This window comes from Onychostruthus taczanowskii, unplaced genomic scaffold (genome assembly GCF_017590055.1).
Source record: "Onychostruthus taczanowskii isolate IOZ18803 unplaced genomic scaffold, ASM1759005v1 scaffold1, whole genome shotgun sequence".
NCBI classification, from domain to species: domain Eukaryota; kingdom Metazoa; phylum Chordata; class Aves; order Passeriformes; family Passeridae; genus Onychostruthus; species Onychostruthus taczanowskii.
Window position 1 is genome coordinate 974,045 of NW_024496525.1, and position 22,271 is coordinate 996,315.

Consider the following 22,271-nt stretch of genomic DNA (forward strand, 5'->3'; position numbering starts at 1 on the left):
CCCAGGGCAGAAAACAAAGCAGGCAAAAAAAGTTTGTTTTCACACAGCAAAGCCAAAACATTTCAAGTTCTGATTTAAGATGAGTCATGGGAGCTGTCTCCTCTTTAATGTAACATGAGGCCAGTATAGGTGACTTGATAAATATACAAACTGATTTTTTTCCCTTACCTTATAGAGAGCACCTCTTCCTTTCTGTGGGACTCATGTCTGCATGTGTTTTTTTTTTTTTCTGGAGCTGCCCCAAAGTGCATGGGGACAGTGACAGCCAGCACTGGGGCGCAGGGAGGGTTCAGATGCCTGAGTCACATTTTCCACAAGCACAGTTCCTCGTCTGGCTCCAAAAGCCAGCTCCAGTGGGATGCTGTCCTGGTCCTTCCTCCCTTCCTGGATGCCTGCACAGGCTGTCCCATCACTCCTCTTCTTATGTTTTCTTGCCTTTTTGAGACATCTCTGGCAAAGACTTCGATGTCCTAAGGTTTCTACAAATAGTATCTGCAGCTCCTGATGGAAACAGCAGAGTACTCCCCTGGTTCCCTGAGGCTTTATAAATACATTCCTAACTAAAGGCAGTTTATAAACCTACTCAGCCACAGAATTGTACGTTTGATGAATATTCTCCACTTATGATGGGATAGGAGAGCAGAGAGTGAGACTTTGTGCTAGCAAATGGGCCCTGGCTGGAAGCAGTCTGCTAACACTTTTTCTATGAACTGCTGCTCAGGGCTTGACCCAGAAGCACAACAGAAGGTGCATTATTATAGCTGTTCTGATTATGGCTAATAATTGTTCTGTTCTCATTTATAAATGTAATGGTTTGCTAATAACTTCTGATTTGGCAATATAGTACAGTATATCAACTAAAGGTGGCATAACGACATTAATAAGGGTAATTGAGGTGTTTCTGTGATCTGCTTGCTCTTTGGTTTGTTAATTAGAAATTACTTATCTTAATATATGATAGAAATAATGTTACTTCCCTGTGAAGCCTGGGCATCTTGAAGGAAAAAGGGACGTGTCAGTCTGTGTCTGTATGTTACTGGAATACCAGCACGGCGGTGAGCATACGGACGTGAACCAGCCTAATATGTGTCAGATATTGTGTGTCTGTGTTTATATTTTGTATAAATAACAGCATGTGCTGTTACTTATGGCTGCACGTGTCTCTTGTTGCAAGACTGGGTGTGTAAGGCTGTCTGGGATCCATGCGATTGATTAAAGAGCTGTTACAGGAGGAAATGGAAATGAGAGACAGACAGGCTGCTGAGCATTTAACCCTGGAGAAGAACCTTGGCATTTCATCTTCTATCAACGTTTGCCTGTAACTACTATTAGCATTAATTATGGAGATACTTAGTGAACACCCTGTTAGCCCTAATTAGAGCTAATGGAAGATATGTGTGGATGTTAACAGGACAAGAGACAACCAGGCTTCCATTTCTAAGGTTAAATATTCAGTAGCTCCCTCTTAGACATAACCAACATCCTATAATCATGCAGTCAAACTCATCCAAAAGCAGAACAGTTTCTCCTGTCTTTTTTTTTTCATTCTCTCTCTCCAATTATGGCCACCTTACACTATTTTTGCTTAAATTAAAGAGCAAAAAACAATGTGGCAGTGACCTCAGTTACCTTTACTAATGTAATTATGCTACCTCTCCTCTATTCATAGTGCACCTCAGAATCAGTCTTTATTAGCAAACCATTTGTTGTCCCTTTTGCTATCCTTTTAATGAAGGCTCTACTCTTTTAGTAGAGTCACTTAAGTGGAGCTGAAAGGACTTGGCTTTGTTCTGAACAGAGACCTTGTGACAAAGATCTCAGGGCTGTGAGCTTGAGTAAGTCATGCAATATCCAAGGTCTGTAAAGCTCCTATCACCGTGCTATTGTTTAAAGCTGTAAACACCGTCTCCTTGCACCCGGTATCTTTGGTATTTTGAAAACCTTTGTTGCTGAAGAATTGAGGCTGCAAAATGTAGAGGTTGTCTTATTACCCTGCTGTTGTGAGTGATGGCACTTCCCTGCTTGCTAATCTCTGCCCAGCAGGTCAGTGTCCTCATGGAATCTGTCTTTTCAGAACTGACTTGGAAACCTGTAACCCTCCCTGAGAGCCCTGAGCCTGCCTTGGGTGGTGTCACACTCATTAGGGTAGGGTGTGCTCCTCCACAGTCCATTTCCTTTGCCGTGGACAAATGTGGTGATCTCAGGTAGTGTACTAGGCAAAAAGTGCATTTTTTTACCAGACAACCTATTATATAGTTCTGGGGTTGCCAGTGCAGTGCCCCTTTGAATACTGCATAGTTGCAATCTTATTACCTACAACCTGTAGCTCCCAGGTGCTTGCTAGCTGGAGCCATCTAGGAAGAAGTTCCTATCACTAGATTGACTGAATATGCTATCACCTGATTCAGAAAATAACATTAGAGGTTTGATAAGAGAAAGGATATGTTGTGGTGTGTCCTTGAAGAAAAATATCCCACCTGTCTCTGGTGTATTGCATAATACTAAGAATAAACACAAAAGTATGTACATATCTGTCTCCTTCTGAACTACAGACACTACATTTCTCAGTTAAGCAGTAGAAATGCCAGTGGCTGCCTTCCTGCAGGATGGTGCTCTGTAAAAGGTACATTGGACAGATGCCAGTGTAAGGCATCCTGAACATGCTTTGGAAGTTTCTTTGTTCACTCTTTACTTTGTTCACTTCGGTTTCAGTTTCGTATTCTAAGGAAACATGTCACAGGTGTTAATGAGTGCAGTGTGTTCTTAAGAGAAAAGTCATAAAGCAGTGGTACCCCAGCTTTCCAGCCTGGTGGCTTTCTCATTTTTGATACATGAAATATATCTGAAGCAGTTCCAAGCATAAGCACATCTGTGCTTGGCCCAGATGCCACATTTGCCCTTTTGCAGAAAGCACCCATTGTGAGTCCTGGCTGAGGATCCTACCACTCACACCTGGGGCTCATCTGGGGCTGAGACAAGGCACTTGACTTCTGAAGCTGAGTGGGAAGGTGGTTTCCACTCATGTTTACCAGGAAGATGAGCTGGGGAAAGGTTGGTAGATTTTGATTTTAGCTATTTTTGGTGTATTTTCTTAATGTTTCTGTCTATTTTTCCAATTGTGTAGTTATAAGAACCTGTTTCACTCTGTGGTGGTCACAGAATCTGTTCAGCTTTGTAATTAATGCTACTTCCTTTAATATGTAATGTGTTCACAGGTCAGACCTACATGGACTTTTTGTAGTGGCCATGTAAAGCCTCAAGTGCCTATATTTAAAACAGTGGAGCAAAAAGGCTTTGGTAAAAGGCTGATGGTCTTTTTCTTCAGAGTCTGGAGTAAGTTTATTGATTTAGGAGCTCTTGTACATTGTATGAAGTGGACAGGAGCAAAGAAACCTTATGCTACGTTATGCAGGGTTGCTAATTAAACTCTTAGCTGCACAGTTAAAGTGGCAATATCCCCTACTACAATATGGCTTACTCCAGTTTTTGGTTTTTTGGTTTTTGTGGTTTTTTTTTTTTTTTTGGTGTACCTCCATTTAGATCCATTAACAAAAAGGATAGATACATCATCTTTAAAAAGGAAAAAAAGCACCCACATTATAAAGTTTCTATTAAATTGCTCACTAAGCCTTCAGGTACAGTAGAAAAGAAACTGATGCTGTAAAGGGAACAGAGTCATGACATACCATTTTATTACAGCTAGAAAAATGTGTCCTTGCTTGGAGCAGAAGCTGCTTCTGTGATGAGGCCGTAGTCTGCTTGTGTGGTTGGGAAAATGAAACACAGTCTGACTGGAGATGTTGTCAAACTCATCGAGGTTAAGCACCCTTTGCCCCAGGCAAATTCCCTTGTTTATATGAGTCACTACTGCTAGGCTGTAAAATGCAGGTCTCCAAGCAAAGCTGGGGTAGTAACCACAGGTGGTAACTTAAAGCTGCCTTCATGAACTAAATCCTGCGTTTTCCATCCTTTAAAAAAAAGAATGTGTAAAGTAAATTCCTTCCTGTCTTGCCTATGACTCATATAAATGTATCACACTTTTTGAAGCAGATATTTAAAGTCTCCAGCCAAAACCTTGCACATCTGTGCCTTAATTAAAATCAGTTTATTTTGTAGGTTAATAGCTTATACCATACCCACCAGTGTAATTTTTTTTTTTATTAAATGGCTGGATGAGATTTGATATTACAGGAATATCCTATCCTAGAAGGAATTTAAAAAAAAAAATCTCTGGACCAAATAATGGTCCAATTGAAAGGACTAATTTCAGATTCACTGAGCCAAAAGCAAAGTTTAAGTAGTGACAAAATCATTATTCTGGGTGTTTGGTATAGATTTAGCAGTATTTCATTGATTTACAGAAACGAATCCCCTGGGTTGGTACTGATAGACTGTAGTTATCTGGTCACCTCTGACTATGATATTTTATCAGAAGGATAGCCTGGCTTTTCCTTCACAATGCTTTGGAGTCACCTAATTTATTTGTAATCTTCCCAGGATAGCACAGAAAGCTGCAGATTAGCTGAGACACCTGAGCAGTGTGACCCTGGAATAATGGAAAGACAGCATATTATATGAGATGTCATCTCACAAAAAAAAGAATTTTAGGAGCTGGTATTTCATACAGGATATGTAAAGTGCTTAAATGTAAGCTTACTTGGCACTTGCTTTTGTTCTCTCATTCTTTTTGACTCACAGATTTGTTTGGATGCTTCTGAGCAAAATCAGATTTTCTAAATGCAAAAATCAGATGACAAAAACGATTAGTGTGGTATGAGATATGGTAATGATACATGGCTGTATCAACAGTGCAACACCATGCATTGCAGAAGAGAGGGAAACTTAGGAAATAAAAAGTAAAATAGAGCCTCTCAAAATTTGACGCAGTGGAATGGATGAGGAAGAGAAACACAGACAAGCCTCTGCTTGGAGGAGAGGAGGGGGGGATAGTTCAGTCAGTCAGGGCAAGGTGAGCCCATGCTTGTTTCAGCAGCTGCAAAACTTTGGGGAAAGATTGCACATCTCTGTGCGCTCACTCTTTGGGGTTCAAGGGGCTGAAAGGGGAGAACTTGGCTCTGCTGATAGCGTGTGCTCAGCTCCAATGAGTTGTAGCATTTAAACAGCAAAACTGGTGAAGGACAAACCAAGTCAAAGCTATTCTGCAGGGTTTTCCACAGTGGGCCAGCATCATCACCTGCTTTCCCCTGGCCCATAGGGAGTGTGCAGGCTCAGAAAAGGAGCTCAGCCTATCGAAATGATAGATCCCTAAGCACATCTCCTGCCTCTCATATTTCTCTGTGCATCTCTGGTACTTCATCTTCCATCTCATCAGAGTCACACTGCACTCACTTCTGCAGCACCTGGGTGCACAGCTTGCAAGCATGGAGGTTAAGTATGGGCTCAGAGCTGGAGGAGGCTGGTACAAATAAACAGAAATAATGGGAGGCCAGCTTACATTAATGCATCCTGTGTTCAGATTAATGTGCTTCACCCAAAAGATATAAGAACAAACCTGATTTTCCAAGCCATGCAAGTAGCTGATCCCTTACTGGGGGATGTTTTGCACTGCAGCTTTTCTGCTATGAGTATGAGACTATAGGAAGTGCCTGCTTCAGATTCCTGATTGACACTATGCTGCCTGGAAAAATTTATTTCCTGAGGTACTTCTGAAGGAACTACATTTTCCAAAAATGTCCCCACATCCAGTACCCATGCCTTATAAGCAACTGGGGCTTCCAGGATACTGATCCTTGATCCCAAATGCCCTGAAGTCTCTCACATCTCTGCTGGCCCCCTGGAAGAGCTGGTTCACACCATTGTCAATGGGGAACAGCAGGGAGCGTGGTGTGTGAGCTGTGGTGCTGAACGTGGAGTTTCAAAGTGCACTGAGTTGGCAGTGGCCCTGCAGATTGTGACCAGGATGCTCTTCCCCTCCAATGCACAACCCCTGTGATCCAGGGGGTTCAGGGTTCCAGGGCCTCTCACTGTCTGGGGGCCCTGGTGGTGCTGTTGATGTGGGACCTCAGCTGTGTTGTGGACAGTGTCCACTTCTAAGAATACAAAGCTTGCTGTGTCTTCATCAGAAGATCATTGACTTGGGATTCTCCTAGTGAGAAATTTCCTGGTGTGACTCAAAGGGGTTGTCTTTGTTTGAGGGATGCAGGAGAGCATTTTTGGAGACATCAGCTCTAAATGTATATTTCTATGATTTTGAGCACATTGTTGAGAGGAAAGTGGAGTACAAACCAACTGACATTTTGTGGTCCATATGAAGGACCTCACCTGGGGTTTTTGTACTTGAACAGTTTTAAAAAATACTGGCAGTCACTCAAAATACTTGTTTTCATCTAAAAATTACAATATTTTGAATACTGTCTTCTGGGTATGTTTTTTCCTGTTTTCAGTACAGGCAGCCTGGCACTTTCATAGGATACTGAACTAAGTCTCTGAAACCCCATGGGTGATGGATAAGTGTTGCTGTTAATTATACTAAATACAGGGGGTGGGAGAGGATGATGGAGACCAACTTGAAATGACTTGCTAATGTCTGTGGATTTCTATGAGAGATGTTAGCAGAACTGGAATCTAAAAGTGGTTTGAGCACTAGACAGGAGACCACAGAAGCTGCCCAGGACACTTGCTGGGTATCCTGGAGCAAAGCCACATCAGCTTTATAAAGGGCACAGCTTCATAAAGGGCTTTCAGACTAATGTGGAAAGCAATCTAAGGCTTAAATGGTATTAATGTTCTGATGCAAGGTGGTTTGTGCATCAGACATGAGGAATGGTAACCACAAATCTTGTAATGAAATTTGTCATAAAATTTATTGTCAAATGTATTTTCATGGCATGATTCCACAATGTTTTCAGAAAGGTTCTTCTCCCCGTGCTGACTGCAGGGATGGGAGAAGAAGCTGTTAAATGCTGTGTTTCTTGAGACAACTTTTCTTGTCCTTTGTGCAGTGCAACTCTGTGGCCTGACTAGGAGATTGTCCCCAAAAGGTGGTATCTGTATGCTCAGGATACCTTGAACATCCTGTTGTTTCCTAGGTTTTCTCTGCCTTAATCTAGGCTGCTTTGGCTCTTTGCTCTGCAAACTTCATTTTGGTACTTTTAAAATATGGGGGTTTTAGCTGAAATGCAGCATTTCTTTCAAATTGCATGCTGATCAAGAAAAGAGACACAGAAAAGAGACATAGCAAAATGTCTCCAGCCACCGAAAACTGGTGTGATTTTGTGTTCACAATTCAGCCCAGTCCTGACTGATGTGGAAGTTAGTCTGTGGAGTCCTGTTCCTCATAAGAGATCTGGTTTTGTTCTCCCTAAGAAGGTTGCCTAGACTTTCAAAATCAGAATTGCCTGGTTGGGTCAGACTGTGTTTGTGATTCTTTTGGGTGTGAAGAGGAAGGTACTCATCAGTCCATCTAGAAATTGTTTTTGTACTGATTTAAGGCCATGGGATCAGCTTCTGCCTTCATCATTCACTGACACATTTATAATTGTTCCAGCCCTTCTGATTTGAATTAGAAAGGGTTTCACGTCTTTAGTTTTTAAGTCCTGATTTCCAGTGGGTAAAATAGAAGTGAAGGCTGAGTAAAGCAACCAGAGCATTTCCATAGTTACATTTGCTGCTTCAGTTTTGAGAGAGTCCTTAGGATGCCCTGTGAGTGCATGCCAGTTTTTATGTGTATGTATGACTGATGGGCTCCAGGTTTTGCCCCAGGCTATACCCAGGGCTCTTGCAAGCCATGCTGGCATTGAAGTTTCTAGTGCTGCTCTCATGTGTTATTTAGGTTACAATAGAGCTAAAAACCTGCTTCACAATCAGAGACCCAATCCTTTCCCCCCAAAGCTCACAAACCTTAAAACAAAGACTGCCTGGGGAGACTCTCTGGCACTGTATTAAATATCCTTGACGAGAAAAGATTTCTTACAATTGTGGCCTTCCTAATAGGCACCGTGGGTAGTATCAACACAAAGATATCTGTATTACATGGTTTGACCTGCTTTAACCTCAGCCAGTCTCCTGGAGATTTAGAAAATATCTGTTCCATACAAAGGTCTTGGCTTTCAGGCAAAGTAGAAGCGGTTTGTTTAGAGTGCCAGCTTTGTGAGAGGAGATGTTATGCTTTTTGTGGGTGAAAGTCACCCCATTGAGGCTGTCTGAAAGGCTCTGGTTCCATGTCATCAGCACGTAAGCTGCTGATTTTGTTTGCAAAAATAAATTACTCCCCAAGTCTCTTCACTTAAGACTTCTACATATGCACTGTGCTCAGGGAATAGGGATATTTTGAGAAAGAGGGTATATTGTTCATAGTGTTTCCTTTAGGGGAAAAAAGGTATGGTCTTCTAACTTTTAGTTGCTGTAGAATGCTTGATCAATCTTAATGAAAACTACAACCCCAATTTTGCAGGTTTTTTACATCCATTAATTCCCCCTCCCCTGCCCCCTCTTGGAGAAGTTTAAGTCTGTCAGCAATATAAGTGGGATTTAAATCAACCTCTGAGCATTTAAGTGGTAAGGAGATTTCCATAAGGTTATTTGGTTCCCCTCCCACATGTGGAAGGATGAGGTCACGGAGGGGAAGATAGGTGGCAAGGGAAGTGAGTCCCCCATATTGGCACCACAGCAATGTAAAGCTCCCGCCACCTCAGGTGTCCCCAGCCTGTGTCCCCCTGGAGTGACACCTCCAGGCTGCAGGGTGGGGCGTGCAGCCATGTCTCAGGGGCTGTGTGCCCGCGCCGTGCTCGTGGCAGGGCCGTGGTGGGCGCAGCACACGGCTCCTTGGCGAGAGCCGCACGCGGGGCTGTCCGCGCTGCTGCAGAAACGCAGGTGAGGCGCCAGTGAAGGGACTTTCATTAGGCACCTTTTATTTCTGCATTTCTGCCAGAGCTGAAGGGCTGCCAGGCTCCCTGTGTCTGATGCTGGGAGAGGTGGCTGTGTTGCTATGGCACTGGAGGTGTCTCCAAACCCCACTGCTCTGGCAGCTGAGCCGGCTCCCAGCAGCATGTCCTAATTGCGGCTGTGCAGCAACAAAACAAATATTCGGAGATTTCCATAAAGGCTGTAATCAAAGGAGCATCCCTTGCTTTTTAATATGTGCTGAATGGGTTCATTTGTAAGCTTATTACGACTTCAGAGAGAGAAGCTATTAGGATGATCATTAGCTGCCTGTGCAAATAACAAGAAAAACCGTGGCATGTTCCAGAATAACCCCCTCTTAAAGGTCTGCACTTTAAAATGCATTAACAATAACCAGCCATGCTGCCTTTCATGTTTACCATGCCATGAGTAAGGACAAAAGAGAAAGGAGAAGGGGACAGTGAACTGCATGCTTTCAAAATAAGTTCAGATGGAGAGAAAAATGAGGTGTTAAGAGAGTAGCAAACTCACTAGCATGACATTGTGTGTATTGATGCAGTATCTGTTATCCATTGGGAAAGCAAAAGCAGCTGGGAGCCAGCCTTTGAGTCTTGGCTCATATCTCACTTGGTCCCTCTACTCCTGTCATCTATGTATGAATTGTGCTTGGGGTCTTTTTTGTGCCTAGAACCTGATAGTTGCTGGAGCACTTAGATTATATGTCTTATGGAGGAAGAGAGAACATTTAGAAATACGTATGCCAAGATTATGGGATTTATTAACTCTCATTTCTTTTCCTGCAGAACATCTGAAGCCCTCTCGTGGGCTGTGGCCATGGTTCACTCTCTTAATCTGAAATCAAAAATGCATGTAGCAAAAGATGTTGAATGGTTGGGTGTTCATACCTTAATTGGAGCAGGTGTGGTTTAGATCAGTCACATTTACCTTTCAAACCAGATTAGCTGCAATTTTATGTGCTGGAGTAAGTTAAAGGTGCTGATTACAGCGAAACTCAGTTTACATTTGCACATGAAATATTTATGAGATATGTATCATTTTGACTATAAGCAGGCTAACTTAGACTTCAGGTCTGCCTATCCTTCCTAGGCCATTTCTCATGTCTTTTGCTGCATTGAAGTTTTCCTGCACATATCACACCTACAGCTTGTGAAATGTATGTATTTCCTATAATACCCTCTTGTGTTAAGAATCCATAACACTTTGGGATGCATTATTATTATTCTTGTTAAAAACATTTAACAGATGACCAGAAGCAGATTAATAATGCCACTTCTCAGATTTCCAGGAATATTATTATCTGGATTATTTAGTATTACTGAGATCCCTCATTTAAAATCTGCTTTTCTTACAGGCTCTTTTTACTAATCTTTGCTTTTCTAGACTGACTAAACCTGACTAAACTGACTGTTTTGTTTTTATATCTGAGTAGGCTGTTATCTTGAATAGAGAATTTGCTAGTTTTCTGGGGTTTGGGGGGCTTCTGTCTGGTTGGGGGGGTGGGGGGGTTGGTTTTGTTCTGTCTGGTTTGGGTTTTTTGTTGTTGTTGTGTTTTTGGTTTTTGTTTCTCTTTGAGATATCTTTTTATAAAGGAATTAAAGTTATTACTTCCCCAATCAAATGATCCTAAATAGTGGGTTAGTTTTTGCACACCTCTGCCTTATGAGAAAGCACTGAGAATAAACAAAACAAAAAGAAGTTAACCTATTGATTTGGAACTCCATTCTGCCTTGAAACAGATGATCAAAGCAGAGATTTCATATTTCCTTACCCATGGCCCCTTGCCTCTCCCTCTGCTCAGACAGTCATGGCTTCTTTTTCCTGCTACGGACATCAACATCATCATCTTTCTGATAGGACAAAAAAAGCCCTGTGGCTTATAGTAATCCCTTTTGGTACCATCCTTACTTTAAAATATTTTTTCTCCTCTGCCTTGTTTCCCTGAAGCCCACAAGTATTGGGAAAATTCTTAAAATATTAAAAATCATGGTCTGAGGAGGACAAGGTTGCCACAGCAACTGTCCAGTGTTCCTGAGATTTATTCCTGCATCTCTCAAAATCATCACAAATGCCACAAACTGCTGAGGCACTTGCTGCAAACAAAGCAGGGCTACAGGAAAGGAGAACAGAAAAGAGAACTGAGAAGCTAGTTCTTGTAAAGGTGAGATGTGTCAGGCTCAGGGAAAACGTGGCAGACGTTTAGACTTTGTGTTAAATCCCCTCCGTGACTGCAGTGCCGTGCAAGCACGTGGAGTGTTCCAACACGCGACAGTACCTGACATGACAGTGGATAATGTCACTTGGCTTGTGTTGCAGCTGCATGATCCACTCAGGAGAGTGACATTTATTCCATCCAGAAGGGAAATAGTTTCAGAAATAGGAGGCCAAAGTTAGCTGCCTCTCTTTGGGTTTGCTAAATAACAGCTTTCTGGGACAGAAGGTGCCTGATAAAGCGTGATACTTATCAGCAAGAAGTGATCATCTTTTCCATGGGTTTGGGACTGGTCACAGTATGAGCAGAGAGCTATACTGGGGGTCAGGAGGTTTAGCACATCCATTCCCCTTTTAGCCCTGTTTTTCTCATCTAATAAACAAAATTAATGTTGTTATAGTATCAGTGTATATAATCTGTGGGTCATCTGTTTAGAAAGGCAGGCAATTGGTACCATATGGTTCCATGGTACTGCAGTGAATACAAGGGAAAATACACCTGTGAGATATCTGAGGGCTTTTTTAAAAAGGAACAGAACTCAAAAGAATTGCAGGCTATCATATGTTTTGATTCTGTATGGAGGATCTTCTTTTCTGAGACAGCTGGTTCCTGTGTGTGAGAAGCTGTACGAAAGAGCCAGATGTGATTACCTATGGAACTTTCCTTGGGAAGGGGCCAAAGTGAGCGAGCAGTTCATGTTTTGAACGGTGCACTGTGCACATTTGCACCAGCTGAAATGGAGTGGTCTGTGGCCTGAAGCCGTGCTGGCACTTCAAACACATAATCTAGCACTTTTCAAAACGTTACAGCATTTAGAATTGGTTCTGCTCTGGGACTTCTGAATTTCCATTCTGGATGTCTGCACGTGTGGAAGGTTTTACCTCCGTATGATCTCATGTATTCCATGCACACATTGTGCAAAGTTGCAAATATAAAACAGAGGATAAGGCTTGTATTATTAGCTTTGTTGCAAAGCTGCTGTTATTTATTTGAAAATTAGAGGGGTCCAGTCCCCTCTAAGTTTTCAAATTTTCAAGTTCAGAGGGGCTCTTTGTCCTCCTGTGTGAGATTGATGTGCTCTTACACAAAGAGGCTTTTGGTAGCAGAAATGTGCTTTTGTTGAAAGCAATCAGGATGAGATGAGACCCAGTGTAGGAAACTTTAGGGTAGCTTTGGAGGCAGCTCCGATTCATTTAAACACTGTTACAAGCCTCATATGCTTTTAGTGTTATAAAAGCCAATCAGGTTACTGTTTGCAGGTATAGGATGCCCCTAAGGGCTTTGCTCACTCGACTGTACTGAGGAATTAAATGCTCTGAGGCAGTGCAACAGGCTCATTCGCTCCAGTGTTGCAAGGCAAGGCAGTCATGGCTGGTAAATGGGCCCACGTTACAGTAATATTAGCATTTTAATGCAACTAAAGAGGAGGTAGATTGACTGTAATTTAGTATCCAGTTGCATGGCCTTGTGCAGGTCCCCTCATGGCTGCTCCACAGGGGCCGATTACAGTTACACAGTGCACTTTGGGATCTAATTGGATTTACATGAAGTAATGTAGTTGTGTCATAGCAACGATTTGCTGCACAAATGCTATGAAATTCCAGAACAAACAGTCATTTATGTAGGAGCAATAGTTACAGGATAACACATGGGGCTGACAGCTTGTGCCAAGGTCCAGTTCTAAATCAAAAAGTGTTTTTTTCTGAAACCATTGCAAGGGGATGAAACTATTCTGATCCAGGTTCCACAGAGATGTTTCTCCTCACCCTTCACTGTGAAAGCACTGACTTGACACAGAGATCCAGCAGGACATGACTTCTGTCTTCAGCTTCTCCTTTGTTTGAGCATATGGGCTGGCATGTGTTTAAGTGTATCTTGACCCTCCAAATGTGAGCACAGGGGACTGGCAGTAGCTAGAAACCCTTGTGAAACACAACGTTTTTGAGGGGTTCATCTGGTGGCCCTTCCTCTTCTAGTGAACAAGCCAGATTCTCATAAACACAGGCCTTGCTTCTTCATCCTGCACACTCCATTAATTTCTTGTTTCACTTGCTGCCTTTTGTCTGTTTCAACCCCTCTCTGTCCCATCCCTCTTTGCTCTGGAGCTCCAGCTGCCTTTCTTGCAGCCTGATACCAGCAGGAGGCACATGTTTAGCTGCTTTTCCTCCATCAAAGCCGGCTCCTCGACGGGCTGCAGTGTGAATCTGAAGAGGAGCCAATGCTCAGCAAGGAGAGTTGATGCGGTGGCTGTGGACAATGTGCCAGCCACAGCTGGCCAGCCCAAGGATGAGGCTTAGCCTCAGCTGTCGCTCCTGCTCCCACTGTGTTTCCCCAGAGACTGTAATTAAAGGCATCAGCTTGCTGGAGTCACAATTAGGCATGGTGGGTTTGCACTTTGTGCAGTTCTCCCTAATGACAAAATCGTAGCTATTAACCAAAGAGAATCTGTTTGGCAGGGACTTCATCCCCTTTAAGGCAACAGAGTCAGGTGGAACACTGCTGCTGCTTGGCACTAAATGCAGTCTTTCATCCCTTCTGACACAGTACCTGCTGGTACCTACTCAAGCATTCAAACTCTTCTTCTCTGGGGTGCTGTAATTTCTTTAAAATATTGTGACTTATGATGGATAAAAAAATAAAACTCCTCTCCCACGCAGACCTCTGAGGGCTTGTAGGAATGTAATTATATGCACACACAGTAGGAGCAGGAATCCTATCATTCTGGTTATTTTCTTAATGATAGGTTTATATAGCATAGTGTCATCTCTGCTTTAAAGTTAGACCCATCTTCTCTTGGCAGCATCTATCCCAAGCAAATGGCATCACAGGACAGGACAAACAAATTGTCTCTCAATCACACTTGCAAAGCACAGGATGAAGTGTCCTACACACCACAGAAATAGATACAAAGGTCAGCGTGGGCACTGGGCTCTGATGCCAAACGGGCTCTCTGCTGTGAGGCACTGTCCCTTGTCCTAGATGTCCTCTCTTCAGACCTGCTGAGCCTGCTGCAGCCATCTCCCAGGCACTCCCACAGCACCCTCTGAACTTTGGCACTGCTGGAAAAGCTGTACTGATTGGGAGCAGCCTTGTACCCAGCATTGTGAAGAAGGGCAGTTCACCCCTGCTCAGCTCATGCCTTCGGCATTTCCCAGCAGAGACAGCTGGATTGGCAAGAGATGTTTGCACCCTCCAGATTTCCAAGGGGAAGCCATCCCTGTTCTTCATCTGGAGATGTAGGTTTACAGTGACAGAGGAAGGGCATTAAATGTGAGGGATTAATGCAAAACAAAAGGTCTATGAATATTCATTGTATGTTTTATATTGTAATAGTTTCAGCCACCTTGAAACTCCTTGTTCGCTTCCTGCCAACAACAAATGATAGACTTTTACTCACAGAAGTCTTAATGGCAGGCAATTTTCAAAGGCACATTTACAAATGTTTGTGGGAAACAGATGTTAAATGCACCCACCCCCAGGAATCATGATGAAATGCTGGCACTGAGAAAGCAGGGAGAGACCCAGGTGATTATCTAGTGTCTCACAGGGAAGCAGCAGCTCCAGCAAAGCTGCAAGTATGCCAAAACCATTTTTGAAGGATGAGTGAGTGAGTTACAGTGCTGAGCCCTATGTGAATATTGGACTCTTATGGCATGGGGTGTTCTTTGAAGAGTGAAAGACTGCCCCTTCCCCCCAGGCCCTGCTATATGGAGTTGGGGCCATGTCAGATGCATGGAAAAAGCAATCTAGGAGCGGGTGCCCTGAGAAAGCAAGAATCAAACATATGTGCCTTGCACATTAGTCTGTAGTCTCACCTCACCTCTGCCTAGTCAAAGGCTCTCATTAGCGTTGTGTGGGCAGAAATTAAAACTTACTGAGAGAACCGTGATTGTTACCTTGAGGACAGTGGCAGTCTGCACCTGAGTCCCCTGCCTGCACCCATACATCTAACACTTTTGAGTGGCCAGGGCTGTGGCTTTGCTGTCCCTCTCTGTTGTTTCTTCCCAGGCAGTGACAATGAGGCAGAGGGAGAAGAAACAGTTTGCTCAACTTGGTGTGACAACTGGCTGGAAGAATGAGGGATAGCACCCAGCATTTACGCTGCTGCTCCTAATGGCTGGGTTTCCCAAAGATTCATTCCATCTTCCTTCCTGCCTTTTCCATTTTCCCAGTAAATGGGCTGTAAAGTCACAGCAGATTAAAGTTTGTCTAAACCTCCTATAAAATATTGAAGGTACAGCTGGTATTAATCTAGTCCTCTTGTGGTATGAAGTGCAGGTGTAATGGGACTATATATTTTCACGTGGTCTGTGGGTATTTAAAACACCCCCAAAAATTGTTAAAGAGATTCTGAGGAATTTAATCCCTCACTGGGTATTAAAAGCTCTTCATTAGTGCTAATGTACACCAAATTAAGGTGGCAATTAGACTGAGCACGTTCACCAGGATGGTGTGTTTTAATAAATTGTGTATTTAACATGATTGCATTTTATTGACTTCAGTAATTGCATATTTTTCTCTTACAGGACAAGCTTGGATAGAAGGAGATACATGGGACACACAGACAATTAAACACTGGAAGAGACACTGTGCTTCAAGTCCCAAGATTAGTAAAGGTGAGTGCTGTTAATGGCCTGCTCTTTCTGTATGCCAGGTACATTCTCTGTATCTCTGTTGGAGTAGCTTAAGGGTGGCTGTGGTGTGCTGGAGGCAGTAAGAAATACACAGCTCATCTGCCACTGTGTCACCAGTGAGGTACTGTAGAAAGTCATCCTTCCTTATGAAACTCCTTATGAAACTGCCCCTAATCTCTGTTGCATCTAGAGAAGCAGACTGTGTGAAAATAATGCTCTGACAGGAGGTTCTGGATGGCTCTTCCTGTTAGATATGTTCTCTTTGGAGATCCCACCGCTTTGGTGTAAAGTTGAATGCTGCTTGCAGGTAGTGAACACTGAAATCTTCTTAAAGGAGGTGTACTTGGGAATGAAGGCAAGCATGCTGAGCCAACTCTCCATGCCTGCAAGCCAAAGGGTGGCCTGCCACACTGGTGGGGAGGGGACACCATGGAGCAATGCCAAATGGTGGTGATCCTTTGCCACTGGTGCAGCATCGAGCTTCAGGGATGTTTCCAGTGACACCTTATCTGGGGCAGCCTCTAGAAATCAATACATTTACTTGCAAGAGAATCTAGTCCATATTTTCTAATACCTTTAAAGGCTACCTGGCACTGATTCTGGAGAACTTCAAACACATCTGCTTTTACATGGTCCATTGTGTATGGCTATGAACGTAGGTGTGAGTTGGCATCATTTCCTGCTCGAGCCACTGGCTAATGTTCTGTAGGAAGTACTGCAGAACTGGTTCTGATGTTTTAGAGGAAGCAACAGTTCAGCATCAGTTCAGTGGACAAGTTCTTCATGCATGTTGACAGCGAAGAGATATTTATGTGAGAGAAGAGCACTGACTGAAAAAGTGATTTGCATGAGGGCAAGAGAACCTGTTGACATCTCTCTCAATCTCTGTTATTCTGTGTTCTCTATCAAGTATTTGAGATGGGGAGACTGTGATGAGCAGTCAGTCAATCTGTCTGAATTTCTATACTGAAACAGAAATTGTTTGTAGTGGCCTGTTAGGGACGAGCAAGGGAAATGGTTCACACACTTCTTTTCAGTAGAGAGTAGGAGTGATAAAATACAGATGATGTGAGGATTGAGACTGGTGAAGACAAGGTGCTCCTGAGAGTTCTGGAAGACTGGAACATCCATGAGATGCTCTTGTTGCATTTGCCACCAGGTAACTCAGACACACCTTGGGCAGCTGTTTTGAAAAGTCTTTTTACCAAGGAGAGTCATCAAACACTGGAAGAGGTGTCCAGGGAGATGAGGGTGGCCTCAGTCCTTGGAGACATTCAAAACTTAACTAATGTGACCCTAATCCATGGGTTTCAATCCAGCATTAAAGGAATATGGGGGTTGAGGGAAATGTCAGTGGCAGCAAAGAGAAAAACTGGAGGCCTTTTGGAGGGGTGTGGTTGGGCAGCTGCCTTTAGAAATGTGAAGTTCAAGGCAGCTGCAAGGCATGCAAAGCAAATGACAAAAGGAAGGAAGTGGCTGGAGAACAAAAAAATGCATTGCCTTAAAAACTAGACTTTATTCCTAACTGATTACAGCAGCTGGGCTGTGTTTCCTGGCTACACTTCTGGGGACTTTTAGCTTCCCCATCCCTTTCTAAGATAAAATTAATGGGGGATACAGGGGAGAGAGAAATATAGAATGATGTGGCTAAGAAAAAGCTGAACATTTATAGCTACATTTCAGACAAAAACAAATGCATCTCATGTGTCTCACAGGTCTGAGACGGGACAAGCCAGGGACAGCATCTGTCAGCCGCTATCTTCTGCAGTTCTGACTGTTCATGTTTGCTTAGCATTAAATGTCTCCTGCAGAGAAGAACTTAATCTCTCACAGATCTGGGGCCTGGAGGAGGGGAGTGAAGGTATTTTTAAAAGGTAGATTAGGACATAGGCATTCAGTTCTTATCACACTTGTATCAGTGTGTAGTAGGAGTAACTCAGATAATTTGCTCGTTGTGTGAATGGCTTAAAAAGACAAGTAGAATGAAAGCCCATCTCTGTGAGTCAGGATTGTCCTTTAATGTCAGTCATTTTAGCCATGAAGCCTGTCATCAGGGACTCCGGGTACCTTCAGCTAATTAGCAAAGCTAATTGGAAGCTTGCATTGAGTTCTTCTGATGTGGAAACTCTGATATGGTTTGTTCTTGGCTTTACCAGCCCAGACCTCGCATTATTGCCCCTGAGCTCCATTTATTCATTCTGAGTGGAAGAAGTTTGGAATCTGAAAGCCCCAGTGGGTGTGGTCTTGATCTGAAGCACAATCTTAATGAGTAAGGTTGCACTTAGTTATTGCTTTGCTGTGAGAAGCGTAGTGGGTTCAGGAATTACAAATCTGAGCCTAATACCGCTACTGGGGACAATTTCTTTCCGAAACAAAGAAGAAGGGAGCCCTTGTTTGTCAAAGCTGAGTGTGCTCAGCTTTGTGTTCGTGCTACTCCCAAGCTTTTGTGACTGACTGGTTCTTCTGGACAGTTAAGTTTCCAGGATCTGGTTGCTCATTGGATTTAAAATATTCCTTCCCTTCTTATGCCTGGAAAACATTTTAACATATTGAGAGGATGGGCAGGTGGGAGAGATGCAAACAATCATAGCCTATGTTTGTCTTTGAAAATAAAACTAGACCTGCATTCAGCTCATGCAAATCAGAGCATTCCCAAGGGAGCTTGCTCACCTTACAGAGGAAGCAGTCCCAGACACGGAAAAGAAAGTAAGGCAGGAATGTGATTTGTCAACACTACAAAGCAGCAAGACAGTGTTAGGCTTAGGAGCTGCTGCTTCTTGGACCACAGGCATTGTTTTTTGTGTGAGTGACTGTAGTGGGGTGTGTGAATTATGTATAGTGCCACAACAAGGCCAAACTGTTTTGGGTTTTGTTCTTTTTTTTTTTTTTTTTTAAACAAAGTCTACTATAATATGGATCACACAGATGGGTGCTTAAGGCAGCAGGGCTTTGTAATTTAAGACTTTGGCTAATTTACCAAGATTTAGCCATTCTATGTTTCACTGGAGCATGAATTTTTAGTGTGCTGATGGGAACATCTAGGTGACAGTAATTGTGGGACTCTTGAAATCCCAGTACCCTATTGATTTGTCTGTATTTTCTTGTCCCTCTCTAGTGTCCAAGTCATGTGTTAGTGGAGCTGAAGGCTCACCTTTCCCATGAAACTGAATAATTCCCTGCCCAGCTCCTTTGCTTTCCGGACTTGCAGATCCATTTTCTCTGTCAGATTTGCAGACTTGGCTTTAAACAGTGTCAGGAAGCTGTGGGCATCTCCTGCAGGCCCACATCTGAGCTCTGTGCCCTACCCCATCTCTTGTTGTCACCATCTTGTCCTTGAATTTCTCTGGGCAGAGCAATTATGTATCAGGGGTATAAGAAAATAAGCTTTGTAAAGAAAAAACATTGCCCTCGTTCTCAGGTTTAGATTCAGGTTTGTGTTTCTCCAGAAGCAAGGTGGATCTTTCCAAGATTCCTCCAGCATAGAGAGTTCCCTGGGCAGTACTCAGCCAGCAGAGGCACACTGCTGTCCCACCCCAGGTACAGGCAGCTGTAGAGGGAAAGCAGCCCACATGAGCTTCTGTGAAACACCATTTGTGTCTCAGCCTGTTTTTTCACAAACAAGGAATTGATTTGATTTTAATCAAGTGAAAGCAGTACACCAAACACACACTGTGTAATAAAAATCTGGCTCTTACCTCAGGCAGCCCCGTGCTGGGAGCTCTGCCTGCCATGGATTTTCTCAGCTCTTTGGCTAAAGCAGAGCAGTTCCTATGGTCACAGAGGAAAGCACCTCATGAGGCTCTAGAGAACTCACAGATTTTGTGGTTTAACAAAAACAATGGAGTGAAAGGCAGTTTTATTTCTGGCCTGGAGAAAATCTTGGATAATTTCAGTTTTTTCTTTTAAGTCAATTATATGGACTTTGCTAACATAGCATATCATTAGATACACTTCTATTAGGGAATGGCATTTGCAGTGGAGAAAGGGAATGAGATGCATGAAGAAGCATGGGGGCTTTGGGAAGGCTCCTCTGGGGAGTCAAGCAAACCTGTGCCTCTGGGTTTGCAAATGTATGGCTCCATCTGTGCACACTGCCATGACTGTGTTGCTTCAGTGGAAGTTTTACTATTTCATGTATTTATTTGTCTGTCCCTCTAGGGTACTTAGTGATATATTGGCATATTTGGACACACAGTCACTTCATTACATAAACAGCAAGCAGGAACTTTCCTCCAGTGTAGCCTAACCTGCTCAGGATTTATTGCTGCTCTCCCAACAGAAGCACTGGCCAAGCAGTTTGTTGTCTAAATCAGACACTGAGTTTCAGAACTGGTGAAGATTCCTTAGCATTTTTTCCTGGACTCAAAAACTTTCCAACATTGATCCATGAGTTCTTCTAGCAAAGGACCTGTGCAGGGTGGGGCATAGAGCAGCAGGATCTCACTGTGCAGGAGCATCTCGCACTGCATGGCAAGCAGGTGCTGTGCCCAGGCTGAGTAACCACGTGAGGACGTCCTCCTTGGGCCCTGCCATGTCCACACACTGCTGTCATTCCAAGCCCAAATGTCTACAAGCTTCCCTGAAGCTGTTGTCCATGTTTGTGTGGTGTTCATTCTGTAGAGGGAGATTGTGTGAAGATGTCTGTCCCAAATGCTCTTCGTGTGTCTTCTAACTGGGCACAGCTTGTTCTGGCTCCTGTTTCAATATGGCCTTTTCTCAGCGTGAAATAGACAGGTACATTCAGTGATTCTTAGTTTTCCCCAGTATCTCACTCTGCAAGTAAAGCTAGATCTTTGGTCTCCTGCAACCTTTCCCTTCACTTCTGCGTTCACCTTCAGACCTTTAAGAATGCAAAAGGATCAAGCAGAAATCATTATCTCTTACTAGCTTGTGCTATGTTCCCCCTTCAGGTAAGAAAAGAGATCTTCTCTATAATGAACTCCACAGGGTCTTGGGGGAAATACAAATAGATTGGAGATAGGATTGTGTCATTCCAATAAAAATGAGCGTGCTAAGAAAGTGCTGTTGTTTTGCAGGAGGAATTGGACAAAGGACCCTGAAGACCATGGAGGGAGACTGTCTGAGCTGCATGAAATACCTGATGTTTCTTTTCAATTTCTTTATATTTGTAAGTATTTGGAATTCATTTTCTTTTCTGGATCCCCATTTCCAGCATCCTGCTGTTGCCCAGCAGGATAGGCTATAGTGTGGTAAAGTTGCCACAATACAAAATATCCCCTCTGCTGTGCACTAGCAATCACTGAGCGTTTTGCAGCATCCGAAGATGCCCAAACATTCAGCAAGGCAGCACAGTGGTCACTGTTGTCTGAGTTATTGCTGTCCTTGGCAGGGGAAACCACAGGGAAAGCTGTAACTAATGATGCACATAGTTCATCCTTGAATGGTAGAAGAAATTGTTTTCTAGTCCTGGGTGCCCTGCTGAGGTTTTCACTCAGGAGCAGTAATTCCCTTACCACATGTGGAGTCATTCTTAGCTGTTTTTGTTTTTGAAAGGAAGGGTGGGAGAGCCCAGCCACCCTGGCCTCTGTGGCAGGTATGGCTCACGTGAGCCCCTTCACTGTCCTCTACAGATGTGGCAGCAGATCACGACTGTCTTTAGCAGCACGGAGGGAGTAAACAGTTGGTAGAGTGATGTGTCAAGAAAGAAAGAAAGGTACTTTTTCTGCAAATGAGTAATTTATTGAGCAAGAGATACTAAGAGCAGCATGTCAGAAGTGACCTGAACAGCATGCCTTTGCAGAAACACAAATTCTCCAAATTAACGTCTTTGATCAAAAGATAGCAATGAATCCAGTTTTTCTGCAGCAGTTGTTTTATGCTGACCTGTCTCTCTCTCTCTCTCCTGTCCTTGTGCTGTGACAGCTGGGAGGAGCATGCCTGCTGGGACTCGGAATCTGGGTCATTGTGGATCCCACAGGTTTCCGAGAGATCGTGGCTGCCAACCCCCTGCTCTTCACAGGAGCGTACATCATGCTGGCCATGGGAGCAATGCTCTTCCTGCTGGGCTTCCTGGGCTGCTGTGGTGCCATCCGTGAGAACAAATGTCTCCTGCTCTTTGTAAGTGCCCTTGCAATTCCTGTTGGCCTCTTGGTGCTTCCCGTAGGGGTGACTGGATAGACACAATGGTTGGGATAAGCACAGGAATGGGTGTCTGGTGTTGTAGTTGTTATTCCTTCACAGGATAAGTAGGCTTAGGATACTTTTACGCACTGCTAGAAATACAGATAATTTGCTTTTTCACTTATACAGATTTGAGCCCAGTCTGGGAGCATATTTTGACCTTTTAAAGTTTTCATTCTAATTGATCCCGTTTGGTTGTTCGGTCTTTGACTACATTTATAAAGTGAACAAAAATGATCCTTTCTTGGCTACTCAAAACAGTGGAACCCACTGTTCCATTTGTAGATTCATTCCTTGGGGGTCCACAACAGAGAAGGGAACACTGGGGCACAGCCCCTGTGCAAGGGAGCCCCCCATGCCAGCAGAAGTGCCCAGCCCAGAGCTGCATCACAGCAGTCACTGCT

General features: G+C 43.5%; 1 protein-coding gene across 2 annotated transcripts in view; it reads left to right on the forward strand.

Annotated features, from left to right (window-relative positions):
- The window catches only part of TSPAN18 (tetraspanin 18), a 122,243-nt gene that overhangs the window by 79,369 nt on the left and 20,603 nt on the right, over window positions 1-22,271 (forward strand). For both annotated transcript variants that reach the window (XM_041402925.1, XM_041402842.1), the window contains exons 3-5: window positions 15,619-15,708; window positions 20,763-20,854; window positions 21,610-21,804. In XM_041402925.1, the coding sequence (XP_041258859.1) occupies window positions 20,792-20,854; window positions 21,610-21,804 (258 nt within the window). In that variant the 5' untranslated portion in view covers window positions 15,619-15,708; window positions 20,763-20,791. The remainder of the gene's footprint in view (window positions 1-15,618; window positions 15,709-20,762; window positions 20,855-21,609; window positions 21,805-22,271) is intronic.